Genomic DNA, 12,320 nt, shown 5'->3' on the forward strand with positions numbered 1-12,320 from the left:
TGAATTAGGAGTTAATACAGCTTCTGTAAATATTTTCATCCTTTTGAACAACTTGGGTCATCTCAAATCAGAAGATTTGGAAATTTTTTGAAAATTTGCAGGCATTTACTCAGGAATTTTAGATATTTTTCATTTTAGCTAATTTTTTTTGTTTGTTATACACAGAACTGGTCTTGTTGTCTTGTTTGTTACCATTTTTTTCTTAATCAGCTCTATTGTAAATCAGGAAAAATAGGAGAAACATGAATTTTCAATTGTATCGTAAAAGGTAAATTTTTTAACTCCGGTGAAAAGTATCGTGCCTACAGTGAAATTTTGAAAATGCAACAAATTTATGATGATAACACTAATATATGCTGAATTATTGTCATAATTGCTCATTGAACACATTTTGAATAACCTGATGATTTTGCTTCAACTTTTTTGATCTAAAAATTCATGTTTCTCCTATTTTTCCTGATTTGCAATAAAGTTAATTCAGGAAAAATGGTAATAAACAAGAGAACAAGACCAGTTCTGTGTTGGAAAAGCAAAAAAAAATAGTTAATATGGAAAATACCAGAAATTTCGATGTAAATGCATGCAAAATTTCAAAAAATTCCCTACTTTTCTGATTTGAAACAACCTATGTTGTTCAAAAAGATTCAAATGTTCACAAAAACTATACCAAACCTTAATTCATGAGTTACACACTTAATATAGACACAAATCAGATGCTAGATAGAACTTATTCGCACAAAACAAACGGAACATGGAGAGGCTTGAAAATTTGCAGAAATTATAATTTTTCTCAAATTTTTTTAACTGAAAATGTTGGAAAAATATCTCTAACCAACTCAACTTTCGACGAAGATTCCGAATTCAATGTTTTTAGCTTGTGATTTTCTCATTTTTGACACTTTTTGTAAGTGGCTCTATACTTATGTCGGATAGATTGAAGCCATTTTTCACATTTTTTCGATTTTTTCTAAAACAAAGAGGCAGAGTTAAAATGTTTTGCATGCAACATTTTTAAGCTAATAAATGTATATTTTTGCCGTTTTGAAAACTTCTTGAAGTACCATCATTTTTATGAGATAGTCGATAATCACAAGTGGCTCTATATTTATGTCGAGCAGTGTATTGTAATTCTACAATGGCCCGCATCGAAGTTAAAGTTGATCGCCGCCGCGAACAAGGCCTCAAGAAATTTACAACGTTATTCGTCAAGATATTCGGCTGGCAAATTGGGCATTTGGGATCGTGATGGAAAACATTCTTCGCGTTGCCATCATTTACCCCATGCGACTGGTCATAGAGAATGCCAATCGAATTGATCAACACCAGGCGTGGGCCGAAGCCGGGATATTACGTGTCAACCAGTATTTGGAACGAACTGGAGGACAAAACCGCGAAAGAAACCGGAGGTCCTTCAGAAGATTCCTCGACGAAACATATTATAACGTCCGTCCTGGAACACGTCACAGTCAGAAATTAAACTTGTTGAGCAAAACTCTGAATAAATTATGTTGTTATGTATAATCATAATACAACTGGTTTTCTTAAGTTAGTCCTCTTCTACATACTGTCCTGTTCCTACCGGTTTTATCACGGAAATGAGTTTAAAGTCATAACCAGTTTAAACTCGCGCTCTCAATGCAGATGCGCTCTAGCGTACTGTGTCTTTTTACACGGCGCAAACACACTTAAGTGAAAAAAGATAATACTTCATCATTATTCTTGAGTTTGGGACTACCTAGGGTAAGGTAGTTTTCACCCCTTTCTATCAAGTTTCACCCGCTATTTTTTGAGTGTTTTATGACAGTTTTCTATTGTTTCATTTTTTTCCATACATCTATTAGCTTAGGGTAGTTTTTGGAATAACTTATCGTAGTTTTGTAACAATTTTCCCAATAATAATCGATTGTATTTCACTATAATAATTTAGTAACTATCTAGAAATGTGCGTTTTTTATCAATTTTCCGTTGTGAACGACGAGCTTGAACCAGACTCCTCTGCAGTAAACGGCGACATGTTTCGCATCATCCCAATGAAGAAGGCGGTCCACTTCCTCTCCTGGCACACGGCAACTGTTCAACAGTCTCTCGTATTGCATGGTACAGAACGGATCTTTCGTCCTTGGAGAGATCGAGAATGGCGATACTTCTTGACGATCAACCATTCGACGGAGTTGAAGGGAAGTGTAAGTCAAAATGGCGGCATGAGCAGCTTGATTCTTCGTCTCATTCAACGTGTCGAATCTGTAGTAGTTGGAGTTGATCATGATGGGCGAGCGCTGTCTCATGTAAACGAACTCCTCCCACCAATCGGTGACGTAGTTGGAAGAGAACCATGACTTGAGAGTGAGATATCTCTGAAGACGGCGTCCAACTCCCTTGCGGAATCGTTCGGAGAAGAATTCCAGCTCTTGGTACTCGTCGTGACTGAGGATCGGTTTCATGGAGAGAAGATGCTGAAAATGGAATCATTAATATAAGATTTTAGAAAGAAGAAAACTGAAAATGTATCGAGTGCCTCGATTTCAGACTGCGACTCATAATGAAAGTGATAACAAAAATTACTTTTCTCATGGTTTTATCCAGGTTTGGAAGTGGAAGACGTGGCAGAGCTCCTTGGAACCAGTGAAGCATTGGCCCCCGCTTTTGAGATGATGTGCAAGACGCCAAGCCAGAGTTTCGTGGCTTTCGAGACTGGTTTTCCGGGTGACTCGTACATCCATCCTTTATATTCAAGAAGAGTTTTGATCGAGAGACGAAGCGATTAGACGAAGATGAGCCAGAGGAGTGCTCCGGCGACAGCGATGAAGATGCTTTGGCCGAGATAACCATCTCTGAAAATGGGGAAAGTTGGATTGATGTTGCAGTGAATTCTAGACAAATATATATATATATATATATATATTCAGTTTTTGCCCTCAAAACCGGGTATTTGAGAAAAATAAGATCCAAGTTAGGAAAATTGACAAATTTTGGAATTTGTTTTTTTCTCCGGTGTCAGAAAGGTGTTAATTTATTTTAATTCTAAACTTTGACTTTGTTTTTCTCAAATACCAGGCTTTGCGGGAAAAAAACTAAACATACATGTTTGGAATCAGCGTTTTCTCAACTTTCAAGTCATGTCTCTTATCTCCACGGTGAGTCGGTGAACTTCCCTAACTAGCCGACTACACATATATTTCGGTTTTATTTTAGCTGACGGATTCTACGAAAATTGACAGATTCGAAAAAGGAATTTCAGACTAATAGTTAAAACCATTGCAAGTTTCTACATTATCTACAAATTTGCAACAGGTGTAATTAACTTACTTTACACAATCCGATTGTTGCTGAAAATCAGAATAATTATAGTGAAAAAACAGATGGATTCAGTAAATAATCAAAAGACCAATTGTTCGACACCTATTGCCGGGAAGGTATCTCAGAGGCCTCGACTCCCGTGAGAGCCAAAACATTGAATGAACGTGAATGAGATAAATAGACTAGTCAGGGTAGTAGGCGGAGCAAAGGGGCGGAGCTCTTCATGTAATCTGTTCTATTTCTCTTCGTTCTCAATACTCTCTTCCTCTTGGACTATTTGTCGTTCTTGTCACGATAATTCTCAATACAAACGTACCTAATATTTCCAGTTCCTGGGAATATTAGTAAGCCATGGACCATCTGGTACTCTCTATGTACACCATCTATGTACTAACTACTAAGTATTTCTACCCCATGGGAAATCTCGTAGGCCAATTGTTGTAAAATGCACACTGCACGCACTAGCCATTATTTCAAACATACATTGGAAATACTAGTGAACCAATTTGAAAAATTACATAATTATCGAAAAAAGCTACATAACAGCATTTTTCAGAGACTGAAAAAAGAGTCTGATTTTTAAATAACTCTATCATAATCAGGCTTGTTCGGAAAAAAAATCAGAAAAAGTCGGAAAAAACTCGTGTAACTTTGCGCACTCAATTTCACAGAATCAGTCGCTTATCTATAATTGTAGATATTAACGAGTTTTTCACACTTTATTTACCATTTTCAGTCGCGTTTATAAGAAGTTATAAAACTTTTTTCCGACTTTTTTTCGGAAAAAATTCGGAAAAAACATATCGGAAAAAATGGCCATAACTCAAGGGCCACTTTTTTGATTCAGACATAATGTGGCTAAAAATCAAAAACTCAGCGATGTACACCAAAGTAACACTCTTGAAATTTCCAAGTCATTCCCGGCAAAATTCATAAAATTTTCTGAACAAAGATTACAGGTTCTTGATTTATGTTTTTTCTGTCGCTCGATCAAATAACATTTGTCGTTTCCAAATACCTGTTTTAAGGATTTTGGAAAATCGAAAATTGAGAAGAGTGCTATACACATTGACATGAAAGTTTGGAGAAATTTGCAAATAATTTGATCAAAAATTGCGGGTAGAGAAAAAGAAGAAGTATTTTGAAAAGAGGAGAGTCAAAGTTTATACATAATTAAAAATGATTCACACCGTCTGTGCACGGATAAATGTTTTGGAACTTAAATTCAAATGTTGCAAATGTAGAGGATAGACCAATAAGAATTAATAATCAATGTTATAATCCCGACAGTTTGTTTGGAAGTCGATGGTGAGATCGACAATTGGGAAGAATACACAAACCGTTTGAATATCGTTTTCGCCTACGCCAATCTCACAATACTCTTTATACTTGTACCTGTTTTAATTATTTCTTTCCGATTCTCATATGCGGTAGAGCTGATAGGCCCATTATTTCCAAATGTTACGGATTAGTCAATGATTTTGTTCATTCTGCCATCACCGATGATCCATCTCTTTCTAGATGAAATATGAATAAAAAAGTATTGTGGAAGTGAACAAAGCAAAAATATTAGGTTGGCAAGAAAGTTTTTGACCATAACTCAAGTCATTCCTACTCAGACAGAAAACATGCCCGATAGCATACGTAATGACTATATTGGTACACAACAGTCTGCTGTTTATTGGGTACGTTCCGGATATCCTCCTGCCAAAACTCCGGTTGTTTCAAGCTAAAATAAACTTGGACCCATTTCTCGACTTGACTTCAAGTTTCGAATTCCTGTCCAGCTGTAGCACGCTGTATTACCCCGAATATATGATATTTTGTTAGAGGAAGGTTGCAGCTGTAATTTGTGTGAGCAAGAAGTATTTTGCAAAAGTAGGTGAGAATGTACGTCGTCGATTATGTAGTATGCGGATGAGCAACATCATGGAGGCGGTGGATTTTTTGACCGCGTGGAACTGAGGGCTTGCGTAGAGCTTTCATTTTTTGCACAGTGAAAGAGCAGTAGTGTAAGATTATGGTTTTGCACTTTTCTAGAAGATTCCAGTTATATACGTTGTGTAAGGAGGGCATGACTTTCATTTGGAATTGTTCTCGTTCGACGATGTCTGCTGGCGTTCAATCAACGCCGAGTCACTTGACTTTTCTGTGATAATTACTGTACAAGACCATCGCCCTGTTAAAACTAAAAACGGTTCAATAAATTAAAGTTTGGAGGAGAAGAGAGGAATTAAAGTCGTAGGACTACCCTTCGCTAAAAGTTAAAATCGATAAAAAGATGTCGAACACATGCATCAATTTTTATTCTTGCCAACACGTTTCAAGAAGTTTTTAACTGTGGTAGTAAATAGTGTGGACTGTCATTGATAATTTACAAAAATACTTGGATGGATACTCTTCCTCTATAACTCACAGCATGTACATTTCCTGTTCATATAGTCTTTTAGTACGTGATACTTTGATCATTAAAAAATGGCATTTCTCAAAGTTGTGAACTAAATTACTTTTGGTGTGTCGATAGAAGATTTCACCCCTGCTAAGTTCTCCTATCGGTTGAGCAATTATAGTAACCTTAGTATAACATGTAAAGGGAAATCGAAAATATTGCTGTAAGAATTGTTGGTCAAGAATGAAAATAGGCAGGGCTTTCCAAGAAGGGAAGCGTCGGAGGGAAATGCTGTATACTATCAGAATTCCAGAGAGTTTATCTAACATAGGCCATGCATAGTTGGTTTTGATTCTCGTCATTTGTCTGACAGCATTCAAAACAAATCATGGTCAAAAACTTTCTTGCCAACCTAATAATATTTAAAAGGCTAGATTGTCTAGTTTTATGAACGTAGGCGAAAACGAAATTTAAACGGTTTGTGTATTCAAAAAAGGAAGCCCACTCTCTAATTCCTGCATTAAATTCTTCCCAATTGTCGATCTCACCATTGATTTCCAAACAATCTTTTGGGATTTAAACATCGATTATTAATTCTTATTGGTCTATCCTCTACATTTGCAACATTTGAATTGAAGTTCCCAAACATTTATCCGTGCATAGACGGTGTGGATAATTTTTAATTATGTATATACTTTGACTCTCCTCTTTTCAAAATACTTCTTCTGTTTTTCTGCCCGCAATTTTCGATCAAATTATTTGCAAATTTCTCCAAACAAACAAACTTAATTTCTCCAAAAATGTCAATACGGTACGTGTATAGCACTCTTCTCAATTTTCGATTTTCCAAAACCCTTAAAACAGGTAGAAAAAATATAAATCAAGAACCTGTAATCTTCAAGTAATGTCATAAAATTATGTCTCTGAAAAATGCTATTATGTCGCTTTTTTTCGATAATTATGTAGTTTTTCAAATTGATTCACTAGTATTTCCAGTGTATCTTTGGAATAATGGCTAGTGAGTGCAGTGTGTGTTTTACGACAATTGGCCTACGAAATTTCCCTTTGGTTAGAAAGACTTTGTAGTTAGTACATAGATGATGTACATAAAGAGTACCAGATGGTCCACGATGCTTACTAATATTCCCAGGAACTGGAAATATTAGGTACGCTTGTATTGAGAATTATCGTGACAAGAACGGCAAATAGTCCACGAGGAAGAGAGTATTGAAAAAGAAGAGAAATAGAACAGATTACATAAACGAGCTCCGCCTCCTACCCTGCCTAGTCTATTTATCTCATTCACCTTCATTCAAGGTTTTAGCTCCCACGGGAGTCGAGACCTCTGAGATACCTTCCCGGCAATAGGTGTCGAACAATTGGTTTTTTAATTATTCACTGAATTCATCTGTTTTTTCACTATTATTATTCTGATTTTCAGCAACAATAGGATTGTGGAAGGTGAGTTAATTACACCTGTTGAAAATTTGTAGATAATGTAGAAACTTGCACTGGTTTTAACTTTAAGTCTGAAATTCCTATCTAAACTGTTTTTTCGAATTCTCAGGTTTTCAATATTATGAAAGGGATACCGTAATCCCTTAGGTATTCCAAGATCCCACCGGACTTTGTACCCGGTGACGCATCATCGTCATCCCATCCGGATACTTCCGGGTCTCTGTCCAGGACATCAAACAGCTCAAGCCGTATACCGACATCGATCTGAATGAGGTCCTCAAAGTCCCCGCAGTCGGAAACCTGTTGGGAGGAACATCGAAGGTCTCATGCCAGCTGAACATCTCAGAAGTCCAAGATGCCCGTTCGAAGTCACAGCCACGAGTTCGGCCCTGTTCTACCAGAACCGGCTCACGTCAATCAGAAGTCCAAGAGAGAGAAGCCGTTTCCTTGATCTTTGCCTTCAACAATGGTTATCCACTCCAGATCATCGACACCACCAGGTTCGCCGCCCAGCAAACTTCCGGAACCTCCCTCTTCAACCCAACGTAAGCAAGCATCGCTCTGGCAATTACGTCACGAGTGCTGGCAAGAGAAGAAAAGGCGTCGGTGGACATCCTCACCTACTACAAAGCCCAGGCCGGATACGTAGCAAGAGAACTCGACGACACCCCAGCTTTTGGGGAACAAGACTCCAGATGGAACCGCCACCGCCGATCCGGACTTCATCGAGAGCCCGGAAAGACTCAACGTCGCCATCACCCGCACCAAGTCGCTTTGCCTCGTGTTGGTCGACGTCGCCGCAGCCGGACGATCGAAGTTATGGTCCAACCTTTTCTGCAAGATCCCGCCCGGAGCCTTCCACAACAATCCGAGCCACCTCATGCGGCATCTGCAGACACTCCACTAGATGTCGCGAGAAATTTCCAAGGTAATCCACCTAGGCGGGGGCAAGAAATTTCAAAAATTAAGGAAACACAGTAGTTTGTTTCCGAGGACTGGATATGACAAGGTCGTCCCTATTAGTATCCAGTCTCTCTCTCTCATTTTTCGAGCAACCCCTAACACCAGCCCAAACCTCAACAAATCAAAAAGTCAGCCCATAAAACTAATACTAAGTACCAATATTCCAATACCAGTCGGTTAACGCAGCCTAACGGCTGCTCAACCTCCTTTTCTACATCACCCGTGTTGAAAATTTGAAGAAATGAATTCATTTGAAGAATGAAAATGTTCTATAATTATCTCCCCCGTGAACTCCTATTTCCCTATTTCTTAAACGAAAGCCACTGGCGAAAGCCACGGCTTGAAAACCATGTTTTTTCACCTAGTGACCTAGTCAAGACCTATTCTAACTAAAAAAAATAGACGGGCATCATTAAGAGAAAATTTCTGATCTTTTGGTCCAAATTTGAAGAAAATCGGTTCAGTAGGAAGGGCGGTAGGATCGGCGACAGACAAACAAACATACAGCCGTTTGCGTTTGTTAATAGTAAAGATTCCTACAGAATCCAAAAAAGAATAAAAAATCAATACCAACAATCCAATAATTTCGAAGACTTTCCAATAACCACCAACAACCGATAAGACACCTGTTTTCCTTTAGAGGACCAGGGTCGGTCCTCGCTAAGGAGGGAGGTGTAAGGGATACCGTAATCCCTTAGGTATTCCAAGATCCCACCGGACTTTGTACCCGGTGACGCATCATCGTCATCTCATCCGGATACTTCCGGGTCTCTGTCCAGGACAGGCGAGCCCACCCCCACATCCCATTTCCCGTTATTAAGCCTAACACGATTCTTCCAGATCCACCGTCAACGTTTCCTCAACCCAAGCACTCTCTCGCTATCAGCCCACACTGTCAAAGACCCCGCTTCATGTGCCGTCCACATCACATTCTGGAACCGTCTCCAATCTCCAACGCTATCTAACCCAGCTGCCCACACGATCCAGCCCGTTGCTTCTTGCCCCATCAATGTCACTCTCCATAACTGATTCCTATTCTCAAATGCTCTATTGCCCCACAGTCCCATGATGCACATTCCTGAAGCGTCCGATGCCCTGAAGCCGCTGACTCCGCCCATCGAAGATCCAGTATAAATACCGTCCTTGTTATGATTCGAGACTTCTTCTTCCCATCCTTATTCTTACTCTAATAAACCTATCTAAAACCACGAAAACCTCTACTATTATAAATAATGTCTTATAACTTCTTAATGACTCCACGAGTTTTCCTAGAAAATCGAATTTCTAATAGACTCCCAGGTAGAAAATGAGTAAAAGGTTTAGAAGCATCAAATTGGGTAAAGTAAAATGAGGGCTCAAAAACTGTAGAACGATACGATATTCCGCCATATAAAAGACTACCCTAACAAGGGAAGTTTTTCATACACCAGTTGGGAGCACATTCAAAAGTACCGAACTCTTGGGGAGACGCTGCTGTCATGGCTCATTTCACTGAATGGATTTTCTTCAGGATATTGTTTTTATTGGATACGACAAAAACGGACGTTGCAAAGGAGAGCCGAAAGAGAAGTTGACACCGGAGCGTCTGAAGTGGGATATTTCCAGCAGTTTTTGCTTGTTATTTTCATTTTTCGTGTTCTGACTTTTTGAATGATTAAATTTCTCCTAATTTTAAATTTATTAATCTTCAATTTCCAATTATTCTTCTTCCCACTAAACGGACAGCTAAACTGAAATTTAAAAAAACTTGTCCTTCGAAAAAATTTCCAGCTTTATTGATCATCATTTGTCAATTCGTGATTTCAGAGAGCAATTGAGAAACACTTGAGATTCAATAAAGCATTAATTGAACGACATAATTTTCGAATAAAAACGATTCTGAATAACATGAATTTATTTGAAAGTAGGATGTTTTCCACAAAAAGACGGTTGTAAAACACTCACGGCGCAGTTTCTGATTAGATTTAATTGAATAACGGCTCAAAAAGTAAAAAAAAAAGGAGAAACAAGAAAAACAAAAAAATTTGGGCACAGACGGGGGTCGATAACGAACTTCACAGGCCCTCGACCACGCATCACTTGCCGAGAGTCATCTTCAGGTGTCCTGATATTTGAGGCGATCATCAGCTAAATTTGGGTGAAAAATTGAGTAAATCACGTGTATTAAAGTTGAATTTTCAGACCGGAACATCTGGGTTCTCGAGGCCCTTCAGCAATTTTTGAAAACTGATTTCCCACTAAAATTCGATTGTCTTTCGATTGCGCTAGGTCTCGTTTCTGAGCTCCTCGGTCAGTTTAGACCACTCCCTAATTACGGTTTCACTAGTATTTTCCTGCATTTTATGTCGGTTGACTACTGCTAAACGACAACACATTATTTTATACTTAATGTTCTAAAATAGGGTCCATAGTGTCTTTTCAAAAAAAAAAGCCGTTTACCTTGTAGCATAGTCAAGTTTTGAAACCATTCTGAAATAGTTTTTTTTTTCTTTTGTGACCAGAATTTGAAGATGTGAAAAACGGTAAAAAGAAGTATAATATATGGATGTAGAATATTTATTTGAATACAGCAAAAAGGTTCCAGAATCGTTAATCATACCAGATGCAGTTCCCCAATTTTCCACCATTGAAGGCTTCTACATCAAACTTCACGTTTTGTCTGAAAATATACAAAATAGGTATCTACAGTTAGCCTAGAGTACACTCACTGTCCGGACACACTGACATACACATCATTTTTGATTTCATCGATGCAATGGGTCTCTCCGTTTTTTACACAGTCGTGTTCTAGCACATAATTAAATTCATAGTTCTGAAATAATTCGTTTCCAATCTCTTTTCCTGTTTCGTTTTTCTCACTCACCGGACTCAAATCACCTCCAGGATAAAACGGTTTGTATTTTGATTTCATTTCAGTTTGATTGGTGCAGAATTTACGGGATGCGATAAAATCATTCGTTCGAGGACTGAAAAGTTCGAAACTTTGAATAGATCTGGAACATTGAAACTTACAGATTGTCCACCTCGTAAATGAGGAATTCAGCACACCAATAACTAATTGACGGATCACAGCGAATATTCATCTCAAGATTAATTGGGTCCGTTTGAACCATCGAACAGGAGAAGAAGAATAGAAGGAAAGATCGGAACACCAACATTCTCCTCGGAAAACAAAAGCAAAATAAGAATTTCCCCCAGTGCAAGAAAGTGAGAAAAACTGAGGAATGCAAGGGTTTATGTAGCCTTCGCTAATTCGATTAACGCTACAGGGTGATAAAAATGATTTTCGGTGAGAAGGACGGAGGATGTTATAATCTGAAAAATTTCACGTGCTTTCTGATTGATCAAACGTTGAAACTGCAGGATTACGAAAGCTAAGTCTGAAAACAACGTTTTTAAGTAGAAAAAGTGTGAACGCATTGAACTGTTCAGGACTAGAAAACTGCTGGCGCGTTTTTGAGCCAGAAGTGATTGGCGGGGGCAATTTCGGCGCGTTTCAAGCTCTTTACCAGCTGTAAATCTTCAAAATTAAGCGAAATATGGACTGGATTTCTTGGACGCGTTTCTATCTGAAAATGGTTTTCTGGCGTACCGATGAAGAACTTCTGCTGTTTTCGGAAGAACTCCTGCCGTTTAGGAAAAAACTTGAACGATCCGTCCGTTCGGATTTATTTAATTTTCTTCTAGAAAAATGATTTATTCAAATGTGTTTTCGAGATTTCTGTGGAGTAGGTGGAGGAAAAGCTAGGGCGACGTTGACGCGTTTTCCGGGGGAAAACAGCGTCTGTCGCGCCACAGACATTTTTGAGACCAAAAATTAGGCTCATTGAGGCAGTTTTTGCATTTTTCAACCACAAATAGGGCTTGAAATTATCTGGCGCGCCTTTGACGCTTCTCAATAGTGTGGAAGAGCAAAGTCATATGCTTAAAAACTCCATGTTTTCAAGTCACAAGAACGATTTTTGTTCAAATTTGCGTTGAAAACCGTTTTTTTCCATTCATAATAATATAATTTTACGACGGCTAACCATCTTTTGCCTCATTGTAGTTTTTTTGTGTTTAAAGTTCGAAAATTCACGGGAGTTAGTCATAAAACAAAGTTTTGAGTTGAAGTCTTTTGAGTTGAAGTCTCTTCAATCGCAGAATTTTTCGTCATTCTAGTGATAACATTGACAAGATTTCAATTTTTCTGCTTTGCATGAAGTGATGAAAA

The 12,320-nt window shown here is 38.3% G+C and overlaps 5 protein-coding genes across 5 annotated transcripts; 1 reads left to right on the plus strand and 4 right to left on the minus strand.

Annotated features, from left to right (window-relative positions):
- Nucleotides 1–1,934: 1,934 nt before the first annotated feature.
- Nucleotides 1,935–2,829, minus strand: GCK72_022738 (uncharacterized protein; the record flags this gene model as incomplete). Its single annotated transcript, XM_003096008.2, has 2 exons — nt 1,935–2,453; nt 2,563–2,829. 2 exons carry the CDS (start codon nt 2,827–2,829, stop codon nt 1,935–1,937), a joined length of 786 nt encoding a protein of 261 aa, XP_003096056.2.
- A 4,641-nt stretch (nt 2,830–7,470) lies between these two features.
- On the plus strand, nt 7,471–8,051 carry GCK72_022739 (uncharacterized protein; the record flags this gene model as incomplete). Its single annotated transcript, XM_053735032.1, has 2 exons — nt 7,471–7,689; nt 7,818–8,051. 2 exons carry the CDS (start codon nt 7,471–7,473, stop codon nt 8,049–8,051), a joined length of 453 nt encoding a protein of 150 aa, XP_053578598.1.
- Nucleotides 7,718–8,026, minus strand: GCK72_022740 (uncharacterized protein; the record flags this gene model as incomplete). The annotated part of the gene is made up of 1 exon (XM_053735033.1): nt 7,718–8,026. The coding sequence occupies one exon, from the start codon at nt 8,024–8,026 to the stop codon at nt 7,718–7,720; it is 309 nt and encodes a 102-aa protein (XP_053578599.1).
- Nucleotides 8,052–8,955: 904 nt separating the features above from the next.
- Nucleotides 8,956–9,225, minus strand: GCK72_022741 (uncharacterized protein; the record flags this gene model as incomplete). The annotated part of the gene is made up of 1 exon (XM_053735034.1): nt 8,956–9,225. The coding sequence occupies one exon, from the start codon at nt 9,223–9,225 to the stop codon at nt 8,956–8,958; it is 270 nt and encodes an 89-aa protein (XP_053578600.1).
- Nucleotides 9,226–10,696: 1,471 nt separating this feature from the next.
- Nucleotides 10,697–11,265, minus strand: GCK72_022742 (uncharacterized protein; the record flags this gene model as incomplete). Its single annotated transcript, XM_003095981.2, has 4 exons — nt 10,697–10,766; nt 10,816–10,919; nt 10,971–11,073; nt 11,120–11,265. 4 exons carry the CDS (start codon nt 11,263–11,265, stop codon nt 10,697–10,699), a joined length of 423 nt encoding a protein of 140 aa, XP_003096029.2.
- Nucleotides 11,266–12,320: the final 1,055 nt, after the last annotated feature.

Source organism: Caenorhabditis remanei, chromosome X, assembly GCF_010183535.1.
Source record: "Caenorhabditis remanei strain PX506 chromosome X, whole genome shotgun sequence".
NCBI classification, from domain to species: domain Eukaryota; kingdom Metazoa; phylum Nematoda; class Chromadorea; order Rhabditida; family Rhabditidae; genus Caenorhabditis; species Caenorhabditis remanei.